This window comes from Diadema antillarum, unplaced genomic scaffold, assembly GCF_040938485.1.
Source record: "Diadema antillarum isolate AM-2024a unplaced genomic scaffold, OU_Dant_1.0 seq00001129_RagTag, whole genome shotgun sequence".
Taxonomy (NCBI): domain Eukaryota; kingdom Metazoa; phylum Echinodermata; class Echinoidea; order Diadematoida; family Diadematidae; genus Diadema; species Diadema antillarum.
The window spans coordinates 155,548-177,491 of record NW_027271942.1 but is presented as its reverse complement, the minus strand read 5'-3'; the positions used below and the strand labels follow the sequence as shown (position 1 = coordinate 177,491).

Below are 21,944 nucleotides of genomic sequence, written 5' to 3'. Positions count from 1 at the left end.
GCTATTACAAAGTACTCAATCATGTTTCCTGCCAAAATTCTTTGATTTTAACGCAATTCCGAAATAAATGCGAGTAAGTTTCTGAAATTTGATTACAAAAGAACATAAGTTATCAGCAACAAAACCACATTTTAATAAGTGATCCTTATAGTATAAACCGCTCCATGAAGTAATCTTAAAAATTGAAGTTCTCTAAGATCTCAAATAAGCGTTGAAATTCTATAGGTTTCATAGAAATAACTCTCAAACCTTTTTTTTTTAGGCCGTCTCTAATTTCTAAGCAACATAAATTTTGTAAACCAGACAAAAAATATGCATAAAAACACACACACACACTCACACACACACACACACACACACACACACACACACACACACACACACTTGCACGTGTGCATGAGCGTATACACTCTTAAAACATCCGAGTCAGAACTGACCCGGAACTGGGTCCGTTGGGGTCACACACCGTTCAGGGTAAAAAAAAATGACTTGAAATTTGGTCATGAAGACCCCGAATTGGGTCACCCTGACCCAATTCATGACTCTGAATGGGTCATATCTGACCCCATTCCTTGTCATTTCTGACCAAGAACGGTGTGTGACCCCAACGGACCCAGTTCCGGGTCAGTTCTGACTCGGATGTTTTAAGAGTGTAAACAGTGCACTGGCAAAGATTCGGCGGAGTTGTAGTATGAGCATGTGCAATACCAATGCCCACACACAACACACACTCCATATTACCAAAACGACGTCTGCCGTCATCAATTAAGATGAATTAGGCATACACTCAGGTTGATGTTTTTGTTTAAAATCTCCGCTGGCATTTGCTCTGCCAAAATAGGTAGGCCTAAGGTAAATGCAAACAAACCCTACAGACTGAAGAAAGAAACGTCCTTAAGCTGGTCTTACATTTAGTCGTTTCTTTTTATGTACTGTATACAGACCCTGATATATGCCAACTACTGTATACCCTCTACATACTATCCCAAAATAAGCACACTGCGTTACCGCCATCTCAACCACCCCTCCTCCGCGCCACACCCTATATACTTTGCAAATGCTGGAGGGCCTAGGGGTGTATTTTCGAAGTAGGTTTGAGCCTGGACTACAGGGGAGACAAAGGGACGGGTAAAGATACAGGCGCTAGATTTCTTCGTCAGATCTAGACAATCATATATCACATGATACGGCGCCATTCTTCCATATTATGCATGACGTATGATGCCTTGTATTGTCATGTGATCGGAACGCAACGTCTCTATCAATAGTGTTCGTAGGCAATATAATGGAACCATCATGGGCACGCTGAATGCATTGCGAATCAAGCAGCTTTACAGTCACACTTTCTCTTACATATGAATTAGGACTAGCCTAATGCAGCGTGTTATATAATGACTTTTTGGCGGGTTTTATATGCCCTTTAGAAATAAGAAGAGTATTTCCTTAATAGTAATGACTTATTGTACGCAAAGTGTTATGCTGATAAAACAAAATGATCTGCAACAAGGTGCACAATCTTGATCTAGGCTTTAATTATATTCCATAGGGACACTACATCTAAACGAAAGTGCAAAACTAAAAGGTATATACCTATCAGTAAGCCTTATGCTATTATTCAAGGCAATGAATCCATACTTTACATAGCGTCTTCCATCAAGGCCCACAAAACACATGTCCGACATGTTTGTATATCAATCATGACACTCATACAGCCAGTTCAGCATACTCACTGTAAGTACAAAATCAAAACAAACATCCTAGTATATACACAAATCTATAAAAGTGCTACACGGGTCGCTTTCTGCGTTGATGAAAATTCTAGTTGGTTTAGCATTTAATGATAAGTCGTATAGCATAAAGAGTGGAACTGATACGTCAAAAATGACGCTAATAGAAGATAACTCTTGAATGTAGAGAGTGTTTCGAAGCACATCAAAAAAGCATCATTCTTTTTTTGTGTGCTCATGGAATCTCATACCTTTTCAGAAATGCTTTCGTCAAAATGAGTGACGAAGAATTCACTATATAAATTCCTGCGTACCGGGTACTCCTTTCTGGGGAATCATTGAATACTGAAAATCCGATAGACAGAAGATTTCATTAATTTCACAAAATAGTAAAATATCAAAGTTCGTTTCTGACGGACACATTCAAACCTACTCACACATATACACACACATGGAAGCACGCACGCATGCACCTGGAACACATACTCAAAAATTTCACCGAAGGATTTATTACACATCAGTAGTTTGCCTTCAAATCCACATAAATACACACTCTCTAACACACACACACACACACACACACACACACACACACACACACACACACACACACACACACACAATGATACCAATGTGAGTGTCAAACTTGATAAAAGAATCGTGGACAGCTATCTATAATATGGTGCATTATAGACGCCAGATCAGTATTCTGCCTTCAAGCTTACAAACCCACCAGCATACACTTCGCTGCAATCCTCCTTTTAATATATCTGTCTGTTTATCATTTTGCTGTATATGCTAGATACACGGTGAAACAAGACGAACTGAGATTTTGGGAAAGTATTTGTCTTTGTTTCTAATACCTTGGGATGTATAGGATAAACAGGAACGACGAGAAGAGCCTACCAGCTCACTTTTTCTTACAAATCTTCGTCCTGATCAAAAATTCCTTTGACAAGGTACGAAATTGTATCATTTATTCTATACCCGAATGCCTTATAGTCGAAACTGTAGTACGTGGAGAGTTTCTTCAGTAAATGGATCGGCACTTGTGAGTATTCTTCTACGAGGGAATTGGAGGCGTGCGACTCGTGGACCTCTGGAAAGTGGATAAGACCATCGACGCCCAACCAGTGGATGGCAAAGGGGGCTTCCACAGCGAGATTCTCGTAATGCCCGATAAAGTCGTAATGAATCTGGCATGGATTGGAAACAACGTTCAGTGGAAGCCAGTGATCATTGAGAACGTCCATAGCGATATTGCTGCCGATATCGGTGATGAATTGAATATACTCCGCCAAAGTGATATTCATCCACGGTTTAACCTCTGCATCCGCGTATCTCTGCTCGTGATTGTACCCACGATAACGTTTGACGATCGCTCGGCCGATATATCTTTCCCACGTAGTCTGCAATCGCCTGAAATTGCGGAGTTTGCTGAGATAGCCAGACAGCATACGTGTTATGGGTTCTCGGACAAACAGAACCTTGCGATAACTTTGCAGACGGTACGTTATTTCTGTTAAGTTGTCACGGAATCCTTTTAACGTACTGACTTGAGACTGGTGCCCCCTGTGTGTTCTTCGCAGACTACTCATCACCCTCTTCCACGTCGTGCAGCCAACCTTTGGGATAAAGCCGAACAGGATCTTGTACTTGTCGTCAACGAGTAGGTGACCAACACTTTTGAAGATATTCTTGCCGTCGATACCAAGGTCAAGTTTGCGTGACATGTTCGCGTGTTCGCAGGCCTGATCAACGAGTGCTCGTCGCCGGGTCTGTTCAACCATCATGTCGGCGTACCAGCTAGCGTTCTGGAAGTTCGCAGGTTGTGGTGGTCTCCATTTTTCACTGCCCTGTTCGAAGCGTGGAGACGAGAGAGAAAAGGGAATAGTCACTCTCCTAACCGACTGAACGTAAAGGTTATACAAATGAGTTTTGCTAAAACAAAAGAAATAAAAAGAAAAAATGGGGTGCCTCTGGCGCCCCCCCCCCCTTTTTTTGTAAAGGAGCCTCCCCTTTACGGAATTCCTGGATCCGCCCCGATATATATATATATATATATATATATATATATATATATTGTGTGTGTGTGTGTGTGTGTGTGTGTGCTTGTGTGTTACTTTTATTGCGAAAGTAAGCCACTTCGGTTAAGGTTAGTTGTTTCGAAGGTTCGTTCATCCGAAAACGAAATTAAGTTCTAAGACACGTTCTTTGCTTTATCGGATTAACAAACCTTCGGAATGACGACCATTCGTAATAACGCCACATACACGATATTATGTTCGGATTGACCAGCTTCATTTTCGGAATACTGTAACGAACGTCTGGGTATACGGAATTTGCGTCTTTCGGAAAAGCAAACCTTCGGAATGAGGTACCTTATTTCATTTTTGGATTAGCAAACCTTCGGGTGTAACGAACATCTAATGTCGTTTCAGAAGATTTCTTTGAAAGTTACAGAATCTAAAGTTGATAAACCTGTTGTATAAGTAGACAATTAACTTTACACCATACAACAATGATTCTTGTATTCGCAAAACAAAATTATCATGAAATTTAATGTAGGAGATGTATAAATCTCTGTAAAATGATATCGTGGCGATATAATATATTAAAGTAATATGGGAAATTCCCGTACTCACCTGCTGGAAAAACGATGCTCTGACGGGAATTCTGCCTGTTACACAAACGAATGAATTCATCAGCATTACCTAAGTATCTGGAGATTTTACTGAGTATTACAAGAAATGGGAACAGTAATAACAGCAATAACAACAGTAACAGCAGTAGTAGTAGATATGAAATAAACATATCTTGTAAAAATCCTATGGAAGTAATGGCAGGAATCGTTCTTCTTGTCTATCATCATTCTTGTAAATACTACATGATTGTGGAGCAAACCAATCACACGTAGATCGCAGTTTTCGGTTTCGTGGATAATCTCTGACGATGATCTCGAAGGGAGGGAATAGAGAACTTTTAGACACAGAATAGTATCTAACAATATTAGATATTAGGCAGTGTCGCTGCCCAGAAAGCAGTAGATGACAGGTTCGAGTCCCACTGGTTCCTTTTTTCCGACATGTTTGTTAATTTACAGATCAGCAGTTGCGATCTTAACAAATTTTCATTTGTAGAGGAAGACAAACTGAAGAAACTCAAACCTGAGCCTTCACCCCTCTGAATAATATCTTTCTTTCAATATTAGATATTGTCATTAATTTTAGCGATTAGCGACTTTAAACAAAAAGATATTGTTTCCATAATGGGATGAAAAAGCAGTTGGTTAATTGTCGTTCTCATTATTATCGGCATCTGGAAATACGCACATTGTAATTTTGTCTCAAATGCAAGCCTGTTGTGAGTTTGTTTTCACTCCATCTGCCGCTAGATACCCGGATGTGCGATCATGAGAATAAGAAGTTTGCACGATGATGTCAAACGCTTACCTTGCAAGGAAGCCAACGAGCCGAACGAAGCCAGGACGTACGCCAGACTTACGGCGCACAGGATGATGACGGCCAAGGGACCGGCGGAGAAACACGTCCGCACGTTCTCTAACATTTCAGTTCTTCACCAGGGTTGTATACATACAAAGAAAACGAGTGGGAGTTTGATCAGATTTGAATAATCTGATAGTTGATATTGAGAACACCAGCTTTTTGCGGTAACAAAATAACTGAATAATAAAAAAACTAACTAACCACTGATGTCACAGATGACAACTTTGCCCCGAACATTTTGTCCTCTATACAGAGAAAGTATCCTAGTACCTGAAGGTATTAAAGTGAGTTTGAAAAACACCAAACACCATACCCAATACTCGTACATCATGGAAAGGTAGACAATTAGATTCTCCCTGCTAGAACAGCAAACATGGGTCAGAACGAGTTCCAAGCGTGCATCAACAGTTAGTCGATAACGACCTCTACGGTCTAAGTCGCACAACTCATTACTACATGGTATACACAGGACCTCGAAATCGGCTTAATTCCATGAAGTTGTAAGAGTTGGCAGGTATATAACTGTAAGCGTGAATCCAAAACGCTAAGAGTTATGCTGATAAAACACTTAGGAAATCAACGCTCTGTGGACACCTTTTGGGATAACTAAAAAATGCTCTATTCACGTGTTTATATCATGATTTCAGATTGAATCGACGCAAAATTACATTTCCATGAAGCTCAATAATTCAGCAATTTTCAAGAATATATTTTATGAATGGATTCACAGACTTCCCCCTATTCCTAGGCGAGGCAAACTTAAGCTTTGGTCTCTCCTACTATACTTTGCCCGCCCGCTTGAATGATTGTATTACGATCCGGCTTCCTTAGCCCTCAAACTCCATAGGTACACGCCACGAGTTCGACATCTACAAATCATACAGCCCACGAGTCATGCACTCCATGAGTTCGACACTACGCAAATAAAAGGCCCACGAGTTCGACGCTATAAGCAAACAAGGCCCACGAGACCGACACCAACATATAGGCAAGGTACTAGGCGAGCCTAGTACCTCCTTGATTCTACTAGACCAAGCTGCGCTAAGAACAGAATTTCACAGAAGTAAAGTTCGTGACTTAATTCTAAACATGCGCCTTTTTCGATGTGAGTTATGCTAATGAGCTGACGAGCCAAAATTCAATTGAATGTCGTGACGTCACAGCAGCCTAACTGACGTGCTCGCATACATGTGCGTTCGTAAAAGCAGCAGACGGCATGTAGGCCTATTATCGTGTGTACGCCACGTTTATTACCAGTATGGCCAATGGAAACCATTTTGGCTTTTGAAACGAAACCGTACTAATATACTTTTGATTTGCATATTTCCCACATGCAAACACACATCTTTGATACGTCATGGCAACGAATGTTACCAAGTGTGATCCCACAGCAAAGATCGGTTTATTTGGGGAACACGTTCTTTTACATTTTTTTTTTTTAAGTTCATATTCCATATTCCACATTTCATATTCAGGTTTCATATTCCATTTGATTTCGAAATAAAATATGTTTAACACAACAGACAATTTGAGATAAAATTGCACAATGTATAAGGACATATTATAATGATGTGTACTATGAGGAACCTTCTAAAAAGCAAAGCTTGTAGGATGTAGGTTCCAAAGTTATAATATAAGCGTTTAGTACAACATGCTAATTACGAAAGATGACGAAACACATGCAGAATTCAATATGTCGAGATTATGATAAAATCTACGGAATGTACAAAATAGGACGTCGGTTGAGAATGATAAGGGCGTTAAGTTCTCACAAAACCCATAGTGTTCGAGACAACTTAACGCCCTTCTCATTCTCAACAGACGGTTAATGTTCATGATAAAACTCACGGCATCAATGCTAAAAAGAATAGCACATTTTGATCAAGCAATTGTAGTCACCCGAGCGAGACATCATTGCGAATAAGCACAGATATATCGAGTGATCACGGCAAGTAATTAAACATAGGATTTAAAAAAAAGATTGGCTTTTAGATTTGGCTTAAAGAAACTCAGAGAACTTAATCTAACTCATTCCAGAAAGAAGGGCCGGTAGAAGCAATAGCTTAGATAATGATTTAAAAGAATCTTGTTAAGTTAATTACAGTCAAATATAAACTTAAAAATATTTGCTTTCCATATATACCAGTTAATTCCGTTTATGAAAAATCCGCCATGTTTCACTTGTCCTTGATATTTTGTAGTGTGTCCATCGACCTTTTCCATTCCTTTCCTTTTCCTTTTCTTTGTCCTTTCTTCCCTGCCCCTCTTTCCTCGTTCTTCGATGTCCAGTAACTGTGTGTGTGCATTTTTCTTCATTTCTGTTTTTCAATTCAATTCAATTCAATTCAATTCAAAATGAATCTATTTCGAATTTTCTGCATTGAATATTATATTACAAATGAAATACAGTCATTTCTTTTTGTTTTCAAAACAATAAAACATACAATGTGTACATCCGAACATAACTGAGATAAACGTGTACAGATTAAAGAAAAGAATAAGAGAATACGTCGATTCGGAACCACTGTGTTTTGTGTTGTTATTGTTGTTGTTGTCGTTATTGTTTTGTTTGGCTGCGTGTATATCTTCCTTTTTGGTCACATTTTCCTGGCATACACGGCCAAATGGTGTCTGTGCCATAAATGTGCTATGTCATATAGTTTACAATGTTTACATTCTAAAATCATAGTATGTATTTTTTATAGTATCAGCATCATATATCAATGAGCAAATGTACAATGGTATACTGAAGAATTTAATATGAATATATCTTATTGGTATAACAAATTGGTGCTGTCGGTATTTTGTTTTGTTTCCAATGTTCCACTTCTTACAAGCTTGGCTTTTTAGTGGAACACTGTTTTCCATCGTTATGATTACTTACTCTTTTGTTGCCATGAAAAAGTGCATTGTTTCTTTTTTATGACATCATTCGTGCATATACTTTATGTTATATTTGACAAAAAATCTGCCCTTGTCAGACGAATGACAAATTGATAAATTGTACCGCTTTGAATCATGTTCTCTTTTTCTTTTTTGATGATGGAAATAAACAAACTATAGAATTGAATTGAATTGTCTTAAGGGCTAAAACTGTACGAACGGGGGAAAAGTGATATGACCCACTGTGTCTTGTAGGTTAATGTGGATTTTACTGTTTTTAACAATCATTGAAGAAAATATACTAGGAAATTCGCCGACATTCAATTTATACATAAAAATTCCATCGTGATACAAATACAAATCAGAAACTTTTTAGTAATTTACTGGAAACAAACAATTCATTTGTATGATCCAAAAAATGTGCACGATTTATAATCTGCAAGGCCTTTTTCTGAATTAAAAATAACGAATCAATTTTAGTCTTTGAGCAGTTCCCCCAGGCCAATATCCCCCAATATCCCGTAATTCAAGTATGGTAATGATAGAGTTGAATAGAGAGAATGCAATATTGGCTTTGGGAAGAGATATTTCAATTTGTGAATAACTGCAACATTTTTACACAACAACTTACATATATAATCAACATGAACCTTCCAGCAAAGATTGCTATCAATATAAATACCTGAAATTTTGCTGAATATATTTGATTAAACTGCAATCCATTCACTAATACTAAACCTGGAAGAGACTTTATTGTGTTACTGAAAACCATATAATTAGTCTTATTTATATTGACCAATAATGTATTCGCCTGAATCCATTCAGATGTTAGTTGCAACTCATTATTCACGGAATCGAGCAATACATAAGGATCTGAGTGAGAATAAAAAAGACTTGTGTCATCTGCGAACAGAAGAAAAGACAGCAGAGAGGAGGAATTGCGAGAGTCATTGATATATAGAATGAATAAAAGAGGACCTAAGAGGGAGCCCTGTGGAACACTACAGCAAATTGAGTTTATTTCAGAGTCCTGATTATTCACTGTAACAAATTGATAGGTGAGTTCTTCCAGGAAGGAAACTTCTGAACTACTCCAAGGCCTTTCCATGAATACCGTAATGATTTAATTTGTACAAAAGTATTTCGTGGTCTATTGTGTCAAAGGCCTTGGAGTAGTCCAGAAACAGACCGACTGTATGCCACTTTGTGTCAATAGCTTTCGCAACTTTCTCAACGAGTAATAATATATAGCACGGGTGGTTGTATGCTTTTCCGGAACCCGAATTAATTATCAGCTGCAATATCGCATTCATTCAAAAATTTAAGTTAGCGATTATAAATCACTCTCTAAAGTATTTAAGATTTTTGAGAGGACAAGGTGTGAGGGGGGGGGGGGTGAAGACAGAACAAAATTAAAGAGTTTTTTTTTCATCCTAACTATCTTTTGATGGTGATGGAGACCTCATTAATACAGCTGATATACGCACGACATGCGAAACATTTCATGTTGCTTCATTGTCGTATCTGTGAACTTTAATGCAGACGTCACGTCGTCCCGAAGTTGAGTAAAGATGGACACAAGATAAAGAAAATGATCAAATTCGGCTGTGATCGTATTAACGTCAGTTTATTGGTGAAGGCATCTTAAAGCCATCGTGGAGTTTCTCAGGCTGATAACATAAGATCGTTTACTTGCTTGCTATGGTTTTTTGATCGGCTTTTAACCAGGTTTGGGGCTAACTTCGCACGATATTGAACATTCCAATTCCATCTCCTCCCCCCCCCCCCCTTCCCATAGGGGGGGGGGGGAGATGAATGAGTATGAAAACACAACGGGGTTAATCAAAATAAGAAGTGATACACGCGTAATTAAAAAGTGAATAGAAACAGTCTGAAAGTACTCGTGCTTATAGTGATTATTTGCAATTTGCATGTAAATTTCTGTTTGCACAGCTGCTGTCAGGCTACAGACAGAACATGCCACCATTGAGCAGCTGCAAGAATGTTCAGGTAATGACGTTTTCTACTCCAGTCCACCGATAGTTCGGCAAGGTGGAAATCATGAACAGGACCCTGTCCAACGAGGTGGAGTTGAATTCAAATCTCAATGCATACATTTGTATACCATACAGGTATATTTTGAAAATTCTGAAGAAAAGAAACGATGGTAGAACGATATTTTTTCCAGGTTCAGCAGAAGTGACATGTTCCTTTCGCTTTCCCAGATCATTGAAGAGTATTAAGAGATTGAGTATTGTTATGTTGTTAAAGATATTCTTATATTCTAGCAAGACATATCCTAAGCAGTCTTAGGCAGTATAGGGAAACCATGTGGAATTATGCAACGGAACCCTGGTAACACACTCTTGATCTGCATTTTCTTAACTCGTGAAAACCGTCATTTTTATACAAATGAAAATGAATATTACAAAGTGTGATCATATACAGCATGATAAACCAAATATGAATTACTTACACTGACTTATCCTCAAACTTCTTCAAAGCTATATGAAAGCTTGCAAAGAAGTATAATCATTGGTAACCCTCTGTGCTAAGACCCACGATGAGCATGAGCGCCATGAGTATGACAGTAAAGTCAAGTTGATTATCAATCACCCACAAAAAATCCAAAACAAACAAACGATCAAACGAAAAAAAAAAAGGTCCTCCTTTCATTGTGTTCATATGCAAACTTCACATATTACTAACGTAATCTCCAATACAATTCAGTAAACATGTTGGGTATGGTATCAGTAGATTATATCATATTAATGGAACAGATCTTTATCAAAATGATTGGTTTAGAGCGTACACGCGACCAGGCATATATTTTGCCTATATGCTTATGACCAGTCAGTAGTAAAGTATAATGACCGGTCATTAGTACTTTCATGTAGAGATGGTGACCAGGCGAGATGCCATCGTTTCATTTACCCGCAATGATAGGATCTGCTTCATTATTTTATAAAGCAAATAATACACATTGGGTTTTTTTTTCGGGCAGTAGTATATTTACCTGCAGTGGACTCCCGTTATAACGAAATCCTCAGGACCAGCAGTTTTCTTTCGTTATATCGAAATTTCGTTACAATAATAGTATAAAAAACAAAATAACACTAAAGAAAGAGAGCGGAAAATATTGCGGCCTGAATTTTTGCTTCGTTGAACCGGAATTTCATTATAACAGTATTAGTTATAACGAATGTGCACTGTACCGAAATGTCTTCGTTATAACCGAACAAAAACAATTAAAATAATAGAGTGGATAACGTTGAAGCTAGAAACAATAAAAAAAGAATTGAGCGGATAATGTTGTAGCCTGGATTTTTACTTCGTTGTAACCGGAATTTCGTTACAACAACCGTGCTCGTTATAAAGGGAGTGCACTGCACCTTCGAAACAGACCAAACGCCTTCGGCTATCGCCTCGGGTGTGTTAGACTGTTCCAAAGATACCTGGCGTGCATATGGGTAATTCTTACCAATGCTCGCTCCGCTGTGTGCAAAATACTCTCATACAAAAGTAAATAAGCAGAATGATAATGCCTGCGTTCAGGCATTTTTTTCCATTTTTACTGCAGATCCCTCAGAAATTAATGTTTCAAGGTTTGTACTGGCATTGTATACATAAACGTTGTAATGATTGAACAAAATAAAAGGTAACCAGGGAAAATTAAAGAATAACATTATTGTAAGATAATAAACAAATGCACTATTGATATATTGAACTTAAAATTAATCTTATGATATAAGCCCAAATGCCTGAATGATTTTATAATAAACACACATTTCCGTAAAGTAATGTATATATGCGTACACAAAATGCCGTGGTCATGAGGCCATGGTTATAAACAGCAGGGCCCTGTTTCATAAAGCTGTTCGTAAAATTACGAACAGCTTACGAGTGACTGGTGATCAGTTCTGATGTCATACTTATCAGAATTTCCATAATTCAGCACAAGAACTGATCACCAGTCGCTCGTAAGTCGTTCGTAACTTTACGAGCAGCTTTATGAAACACCCCCCAGGTGTCTGACATTTTAAACTCAGCAACACGAGCTGAGCTACACAAGAAAACACAACTGTGCACTTTCTACATGTATGTGTTGTTTGCTAGATTTTCCCTCATGAAAGTACACTTGATGAGGGTGGAGTCCAGTTTACTCTGCATCACTCAATAAGAAGCTCTTAATGTATAGGGATACAACAGCAATTACAGTACGCTTTAGAACTTCGCCAAGCAGAAGGCCTGCAGCTGTTGTTTAAACAACTGAGAAATTTATTTCAGTTACGCAATCGTAAGCTGCCGCAAGTATGAACTCTGAAGATCATGACACTCTTCGCCTTTCTTTCCTATATATTTGAAGGTTTAGTTAACTATAGAGGGGGTAAAAACCACATATACATGTCGATTTAATTAGATTAGATTAGATTAATTCGATTCAAATAAAGAAATATTAAGAGATTTCTCCAATCCTATTCTATTAAAAGCATACATTCATCCGACTTGTTACTGGCATTAAAATATGTTAAGGGTATAGGCCTACTATTCCACCTGCAATCTGAAAAAAAGGAAAGCCACGAGTTTTTCCTCATACTAGAAAATGTACTGTGGTATTCTTCTCATCTAGCAATCACGGCGCGGAAACTTACAAATGTAAAACTTTGAAGGGATGATCCAATTTTCCTCAAACTCCATTGATATGCTCTACTTATATCGCATCGCATTCACTCATTCCACATATACCTGGGAATTAAGTTAGAATGCTGATTTGCTATAATCTGAAAATTAAATAAACAGTCATGACAGTCCACGTAAGGATTTGTAAATGTGTCCGCAAAAAAGACGAAGATGCGGAGTTCTGTATGAATTATATATTTTGTTTATATTCAGTATCTCGTCAGCATCGTCTCGCATTGCATCCAGTAAGAGCCAATTTAACCCTATTAAGCCCAAGCTATTTTGACCCCTCACATTGTGCCCCCCATATAACTTTTTTATTATTTGATGTATCATCGTCATATTTGGCACATGGGTAGAGTAACTCATACTCTACATGACCGTACATTTGAATTTTCTCAAGGTCACCCATGGAGGGCGCTATATACCAAAATATAAAGAAATACATAGAAAATATGCTAAAAACATTATTTTTCTGTATAATTTCTTTATTCCCATTATGTATGTCTTATTATAGACTAATCATTTTCACATTTGCCACAAATGATAAGCAAGTGAAATCTTATTATTTGTCATGGTTGAAATTTCTCAAGGTCACCACATGGGGCCACTATTCATATCAACACAAAGAATGAAATGTTTGGGATGGGTACATGTATAGTTATGACATTTCATATAAGAATAATAGTGGAATTTTGAGATTGCAAATTGATAGTATGATAAACTATTGATATTAGAGGCATAACTTGGGTGAAGGAATCAACATAACACAAATTAGAAGGGCAATCTTTAGAAAATATTATTGTTTTCAATTATCTCTATTATATCTATTGTTTTATGCCTTTGTCACATAAAAACAAAGGAAATAATAAGAAAAACTTTCCAGAACCATAATTACTTCAAATTTTGCTCCTTCAACAAATTTCAGCCAAGAAACACCCATTCCATACACTGTATATGCTGTTAAATGAAATGAGAACAGAAAAAAGATGCAAAATCTGACTGACATGGTTGTCAGTTTATGGTTGCCATGGCAACCAGCAATATCAAGTATAGCTAAATTATATAGCAAAATGTTTGCAATAAGATTTTAGGACAAGTCGCCAAATTTGGTTGAAATCGGATTAAGGGCGAAGGAGTGGCAAATGAAAATCTGGTAGGGGGCACAATGTGCCCCCCTTGGGCTTTATAGGGTTAATTGCCAGGCGAGCCAGAGACTTAATGCTGGCGATGAGAGTTCTTTGTATTTAAACTTTCAGCGTGTGTAGATGGATGACATGACATAGAGATTTAAACTTTCAGCGTGTGTAGATGGATAACATGACATAGAGATTTAAACTTTCAGCGTGTGTAGATGGATAACATGACATAGAGATTTAAACTTTCAGCGTGTGTAGATGGATGACATGACATAGAGATTTAAACTTTCAGCGTGTGTAGATGGATAACATGACATAGAGATTTAAACTTTCAGCGTGTGTAGATGGATGACATGACATAGAGATTTAAACTTTCAGCGTGTGTATATGGATAACAATTGGTCATGACATAGAGATTTAAACTTTCAGCGTGTGTAGATGGATAACATGACATAGAGATTTAAACTTTCAGCGTGTGTAGATGGATAACATGACATAGAGATTTAAACTTTCAGCGTGTGTAGATGGATAACATGACATAGAGATTTAAACTTTCAGCGTGTGTAGATGGATAACATGACATAGAGATTTAAACTTTCAGCGTGTGTAGATGGATGACATGACATAGAGATTTAAACTTTCAGCGTGTGTAGATCATGGGCGTAAATCCCGGGGGGGATGGGGGGGATATATCCCCCCCACTTTTGAAGGAGGGGGGGGGGGATGGCCTGTACAAATATCCCCCCCTGAAATTCTCCCAAGAAGAAGATGTAGGAACAAAAAACAAACAAAAAGGGATGTGGTGATATTGATTTCAGCATGATGGATTATTGCATAGCCTATAATCTAGGCGGAGAATGCAGTTATTGTCTTTGTAATTTGCTGTTAAGCTAAACGTATGATGCAGCGAGATGATTGTCTTTGCCAAGCGATACATCTGATGCGGCGAGACTACGAACAGTGGACGCATCTACCGCGTCCGCTAGGCGCCACGATCGGTGGCAGTTTTTTTTTTTTTCCGAGAAGACTGCCACCGATTAAAAAAAAAACAACGACAAACAACTGGATCATAGGCACTGTATTCGCGCGCATCCACTGTTCGTAGTCTCGTCGCATCAGACCAGCTGCATCCCCACCTAGGTTATAGGCTACAAACTGTAATGCATGAGCCATGACGTTCGCACGCCCGCCTCGTGACGAGAGCATACTGCTGTGCTAGCAGCGCTCGCGTACTTCTCTCACACGCCAATGCATGTAGAGCAATATCGACCGTAATGCATGCTTCGGATGTTGAACTACTATTGTAGCCACACAACCAGATGGCAACCAGCTGCATGCAACCAGGGAGGTGCTCTTCCCACCTCCTTGATGCAACACTGTCTGTAGGGCCATGGACGTAGGCAGGGGCGGATCTAGCTTTTTATAAAGGGGGGGGGGGGGGGTTGGGCAGTATGGGAGGGAGCGTAGCGAGCGAGGGGGGGAGAATTTTTGAAAATCTGTGTGTGAAAATGGCATTTTGCTAAAACACCAATAATAATAATAATAATAATAAATAGAATAAATACATAAATAGAAAAAAATAAAATTACAAGTTTAAAAAAAAGATAAGATTTTAAAAAAATGGTCCCCGGATTTTTTTTTTTTTTTTTTTTTTTGGGGGGGGGGGGGTTGCAACCCCCCCCCCCCCCCCCCCCCCCCCCTCTAGATCCGCTTCTGGTAGGCGTGAACGAGTGCACCATGCCGAGCGCGATACGACTCACGTCGAGCTCCGCATGAGTTACCCAAAGATCTAGATAACAAACGAGTTCGTTAACAGCCTTGTACGAGTTTCAGTCGTAGGAATTGCAACACATTTACCCTCTCCATATTGGCAGTGATTTTGCTCAGTTAGTATAATTCGTTTGCCTCCAGAAAATAACAAAAGGAACGGGTGTCGATTACCATATTTTGCCATATGCAAGTACCTCCTTTAATCTAATGAACATTGCTTTAGATTAATGGTTCAGACCTATTAACCAGATTTCTTTTTTGTTTTCATGGGAGATGTGCAAAAAAACACAAGAAAGTTCACCTGTTAACAAACGTACATCAATAGATTAATAAGACAAGTTTATTCGCAGCCAATTTTATTGATATGCAACATTCATCTCACGAAAGAAAAATGGATTCTTTAAGAAAAGATCTCAGGAAATTATTCAAATTGTCGGCATCATATGCTCAATTATGTTTGAACTTTCAAAGGCTACAGTATGTAAACATCTGATAGACCTGGGCTTCAGAAGTGCTCTGATATGTAGGCCTATGTTGCGAGATTTATAGTTAGTAAACGTTGGGTTGTCTTCAATTAAAGTACGGTTTGCTTAATCTATTCCTGTGAGGTAACTGAAGTTAAAAGGTAAAATTTCCTTCAATACGAGATGAACATTCAAGTTTTCAATCTCCGCCTATACGGTCCTTATCAATAACCTTGCGTTTCTGATAATGTTTATTGTTTTGTCATTTTGTCCCCCAAGCAATTCCCGAGATGAGGACAAATCTCGAACTTTCTTTATGGAAAGTTGGACAACTACCGCCAGAATTATGCACCGGATCGCTGAATTGCAATCATAAATATGCAAAAGCTACTGGGTCCCTTTCGATAGACTTTGTACACTTTTGAGATCGACGTTTTATTTCCTTATATTTATCAAAGAGTGTGCAGCAGATCTTTCACTTACAAAAGCTCCCTCATAATTATGCAGAGGCGTCGATGGAGGGGGAGGGGGATGGTTCCCCCATAAAAGTATTGGGGACAAACAGATCATTTTGCTCCTCCTCGTAACTCCCGAGATGTGGAAATGTTCTTACTTTTTTTGATAGAAGACTGTCTAAATATTTCACCCAAAGATGGCTAGATTTCAATTCTGAAAATACAAAATCTCCCTCGCGTAAGAGGGGGATAGGCCTAACCCCTCCCATACCCTCCACGTTCAATCATTTCTACTTAATACACAAAGTGTGCACCAGGCCTGTTACTTCAGTTTAAAGAAATGCAAATGTTCCTTGGGTGGGAGGAGATATCTAGATACTTTCATTTAACGGAGGATTCCCCCCCCCCCTAAAAAAATAGTATACACTTCTGGGATTGAAATTTCCCCAGACTACATCATAAATGTGTTTACGAGATATTTGTTGCTGCCAGTAATTGCCGGCAGTTGCGCCCGGTGCGCCCCCATCCATTAATTTCCAAAGCGAAAAAAGTACAGCTACAAACGGCAGTTTTTGGACTGTAAAATGTCAAATTTTTCAAGCTCGCTCGCTTCGCTCGCTCGCATTGAATCGTCATGCCATTCTCCTGATGTTGCTGCCGGGTAATTGCCAGCAGTTGCGCCCAGTGCGCCCCCCTCCCCCTTATTTTTCAAAGCGAAAAAAATATAGCTACAAACGGCAGTTTTGGGACTGTAAGATGTCAAAATTTTCAAGCTCGCTCGCATCAGGGAGGTGGGAAGAGAAAGACCTCCCTGCTCGCATTTAATCGTTATGTCATTCTCCTGATGTTGCTGCCAGTCATTGCCAGCAGTTGCGCCCGGTGCGCCCCCACCCCCTTAATTTCCTAAGCGAAAAAAGTACAGCTATACAAACGGCAGTTTTTGGACTGTAAAATGTCAAAATTTTCAAGCTCGCTCGCTTCGCTCTCAAGCTCGCTCGCTTCGCTCGCTCGCATTTAATCGTCATGCCATTCTCCAGAAGTTGCTGCCGGGTAATTACCAGCAGTTGCACCCGGTGCGCCCCCCCCCCCCCCTTATTTTTTCAAAGCCAAAAAGATATAGCTACAAACGGCAGTTTTGGGACTGTGAAATGTCCAAATTTTCAAGCTCGCTCGCATTTAATCGTTAGGTCATTCTCCTGATGTTGTTGCCAGTAATTGTCAGCAGTTGCGCCCGGTGCGCCCCCACCCCCTTAATTTCCTAAGCGAAAAAATATAGCTACAAACTGCCGTTTTGGGGCTGTAAAATGTCAAAATTTTCAAGCTCGCTTGCTTCGCTCGCTCGCATTTAATCGCTATGCTATTCTCCTGATGTTGCTGCCGGGTAATTACCAGCAGTTGCGCCCGGTGCCCCCCCCCCCCCTTAATTTTCAAAGCGAAAAAAATGTAGCTACAAACGGCAGTTTTGGGACTGTAAAATGTCAAAATTGTCAAGCTCGCTCGCTTCGCTCGCTTGCATTAATCGTTAGGTCATTCTCCTGATGTTGCTGCCAGTATAAACTTGCCAGCAAATGCGCCCGGTGCGCCCCCCTTAATTTCCAAAGCGAAAAAAATATATATAGCTACAAACGGCCGCTTTTGGACTGTACAATGTCAAAATTTATGATCGCGTTCATGATCTTCAGTGTAAGAATTAAGACAAAAAATTTCTCTAAATGATACCATAATTTTTATAGGCAAAATTGTTCAATAATAATCTACATAAAATGTACTGCTACCTTAAACATGTTGGACTGTTTCAAGTCGATAGAACACGCAAAAAAAAAAATGAATCAAATTGCACCATTTACAACATCAATATGCAAAAAGTTCTCACTGTGGGAGGGGGAAACCCCCCTCCCACACCCTCCCCCCTCGCTCGCATCACTCTCTCGCATCTAACCGCTCCCCCCGAAGATCAAATCCTGGCTACGCCGGTGATAGGCCCCACTATTTAGTAGGCCTTCACAGTGATGTCGCACAGGCGGAGCAAGAGCTGAAATACCACGATGTAGTCATTCAATTATCTATTAATATTTCTTTTTCTTACTTGTTTTTTATAGGAAAAAAAATCCCAAATTTCACCAAAAGTGTGCACCAGATCGCTGAATTTGAGGTCTGAAAATGCCAAATTCTCTCGTGTGGGAGGGGATACCCCCTCCCACACCCTCCCCCCCCCCCGCTAGGCCGCTCCGCTCCCTCGCACAGATATTCAAACTCAAAGTCCCTCCCCTACCCCCATCATTAAAACGGAACGATGCCCCTGTGATGATTGCTTTACTGACTTAAAGCAAGAAAATCGAAGAATACAATTAATAGCTACAGGAAAATATCTACTATACGTTATTCAAGAAATGGATATCCTAATTAGCATTTTATTGAATTCATTTGGGCATTATTCAGGGCTGCGCTACTTGTTTGAAAGGGGGGGGGGGGGGCAAAATCGCCTGTCAGTCAAGAAGAAAGAACATCAAAAGCCAAGAGAAACAACAGCAAAAAAGTCTTCATACTTTTAAGGTCTGATTTTCCGCGGAAAGTCGGCTGACAAGAAAAAAACAAACAAGCAAACAAAAACAAGAACAAAAAGTCGTCATATTTTTGCTGCCACTTCCCTCCCACTTTGCATGGAAAAGAATGGGACATTTGATCCCTGCAAAGTGTGTGTGTGTGTGCCCCCCCCCCCCCCCCCCCCCCCCCCCCAGGGCTGCGCCGGTCCGGTATGGGCTTGAAATCGTGGTGATGGTGACTATCGCCAATCATCCCCCCACTCCTCAGTACGGATTTACGTCGTTGGTGTAGATGGATAACATGACATAGAGATTTAAACTTCAGCGTGTGTAGATGGATAACATGACATAGAGATTTAAACTTTCAGCGTGTGTAGATGGATAACATGACAGAGATTTAAACTTTCAGCGTGTGTAGATGGATAACATGACATAGAGATTTAAACTTTCAGCGTGTGTAGATGGATAACATGACATAGAGATTTAAACTTTCAGCGTGTGTAGATGGATGACATGACATAGAGATTTAAACTTTCAGCGTGTGTAGATGGATAACATGACATAGAGATTTAAACTTTCAGCGTGTGTAGATGGATAACATGACATACAGAGATTTAAACTTTCAGCGTGTGTAGATGGATAACATGACATAGAGATTTAAACTTTCAGCGTGTGTAGATGGATAACATGACATAGAGATTTCCAGTGCACCTTACATACCTTTTTTTTCTTCAGAATTTTCCCTTCTCTTATGTATTCATATCTCACGCACCTTCTGTTCCTAGACATTGAACAAATTAATGATTCCAGAGCTTTTACGAAAAAGGGCGCACTGTTTGAGACTTGTTGACCTGCTATATCTAGGGTTCACTTGATTTTGATTACTAGAATATTCATTACAATGCGTAATTACTACAAGGTTTCGCTATATTTGGATACTTTGTTCATTTCGTATTGTCTTGTTTCCCTTACTCTCCGTTACCAACCAAAGTGAAATGTCTGGTTTTGTCGAAAAATGGCCATAAATTTGAATTGATTTAAAGGACTGGTATACGAAGACTTTGTAACCACGGTTACTTCTCCAATGGAAATTATATAGGTAATGATTAAGATATATTGTGGAAAATCAATGGCTTTACGCTCAGAGAACGAGAAGGGGGGTGGAGAGAAATATTATGTTCGAATACATTCATGAGCGCTCATGATTGTTTCTTCTGCTACTGCCCTACGACGAAGCACGGATTATCTTTCCGTATCCCATAGGTCACGGGCTAGAACGGAGAATGGTCGATAAGTCTTGGTGGAAGAAGATCACTAACAGCATCACAAATCTCAATTGACATCGTACCATTCTGCTGGTTATGATAGCTCCAAAAAGACAAAGAAAAATAGTCCTCAGCTAGCTAGGTACGCTAGATGAATGAATGCAAAGCAGAAAAAGCAGAAAACAATTAATCTCACTTACCTAATTTTCCGTGTTTGTATGGTAAAAGCGTATACTACTTTGAAATGGGACCAAAGTTCTCATGAGTACTGCGATGCTTCCCGGTAATATTATTCACAATCCCACGAATCAGGCACCAGTGGCGTCATTCCAGAACGCGTGGACTACAAGCAATGTAAGCATTTGCTCACACCATGCCCCTACGATACCGTTGTACATGTATTCTCAAGTTCGAAAACGGTTCCGTCAAGTGGCTAGGCTGAAATGTCATGTCATTCTCACTGGCCAAATTTATTTAGAAGGAAAGAAAAAAATCGTGTTCAGCGTACAGCACGAATGCGGCGTATCAAACAATTTTTGATGAATTACTGCCACCAACTTATCAAGACATATTTGCTCTACGCTTCAAACCAAGCTGCTCCACGCCACCTGTTGCTATCACTTGCCACCAACACCTTCACATTATTATTTGCTCCCCTACTTGTTTTTTTTTAAAATCATTATCATTTTGGTAGCATGATGATAACCATGGGCTAAAAAAAAAATTGATTCATGTTACTACGGTGAAGTACTTTTTGAAGACATTATCATACACTTAATAATTGTACACACAAATAATGCATACGGAGCATGCACAATTTTCGTGATAAGCAAATACAATAAACAAAGTTTTTTATGAGCTTGATTCCCATATTGTACACTTGGTGCAAAGCAGAAATGATGAACATCAAAGAGTGTATTTATGTATACGTATCCTTAACGTTTATATATGTATACTCTAATTTTATAAGTGTAACCATCTAATTCTTCATATACATGTAACTTCATGGACAAGCTGCTGTCGGAATTATATCTTCAAGGGTCAAGGTTCAAGGATCTTTGCTATGGTGTAAACGGAATGCAAGGGAGGGGCGCTGATAAAAGAGATTTAAAATGCCAGTTTTAACCACTAGGTAAGCTGTATGTTCTAAAAGCGAATGCTGATGCAAATCCCAACTTCAAATTGGGAGTGAACTTGCCCCTTTCAAAAACCTAACATAACACCTAACATAATAGTTAAAACACTGGGGCTCACCTCTCACTGCTTTACTGCCCCCTCCCCTCCTCCCCTCCTCCCCTCCCCCTCCTCCTCCTCCATCCCCCCCCCCCCCCCCGGCCACTCGCAACATTTGGCATTACATGTATATTGAAATGGATAGGTTGGCTAAAAAAAAAAAAAAAAAAAAAAAAAAAGACCTGCTTCGGTGCAGTCATCAATGGACAAGGAGATTACTCCACTTCATGACGTCATTTCGGACAACAATATAAAGAACAGAAAAATTCAACATAATTT

The 21,944-nt window shown here is 39.3% G+C and overlaps 1 protein-coding gene across 1 annotated transcript; it reads right to left on the bottom strand.

Annotated features, from left to right (window-relative positions):
- Positions 1–415: 415 nt before the first annotated feature.
- LOC139744028 (carbohydrate sulfotransferase 14-like) lies at positions 416–20,856 on the bottom strand. The gene is made up of 4 exons (XM_071654492.1): positions 20,633–20,856; positions 5,180–5,301; positions 4,373–4,407; positions 416–3,583 (listed from the first exon to the last, which is right to left on the bottom strand). The coding sequence occupies exons 2-4, from the start codon at positions 5,292–5,294 to the stop codon at positions 2,648–2,650; spliced, it is 1,086 nt and encodes a 361-aa protein (XP_071510593.1). The 5' UTR covers positions 5,295–5,301; positions 20,633–20,856; the 3' UTR covers positions 416–2,647.
- Between the last annotated feature and the right edge of the window lie 1,088 nt (positions 20,857–21,944).

Excerpts from the sequence above, each read along its gene's own strand:
- LOC139744028 (XM_071654492.1), bottom strand. The coding sequence starts at position 5,294 with ATGTTAGAGAACGTGCGGACGTGTTTCTCCGCCGGTCCCTTGGCCGTC. Across the intron at positions 4,408-5,179 it reads CTCGTTGGCTTCCTTGCAAG|GCAGAATTCCCGTCAGAGCA; the intron begins GTAAGCGTTTGA and ends TTTGTGTAACAG. Across the intron at positions 3,584-4,372 it reads GAGCATCGTTTTTCCAGCAG|GGCAGTGAAAAATGGAGACC; the intron begins GTGAGTACGGGA and ends CGCTTCGAACAG.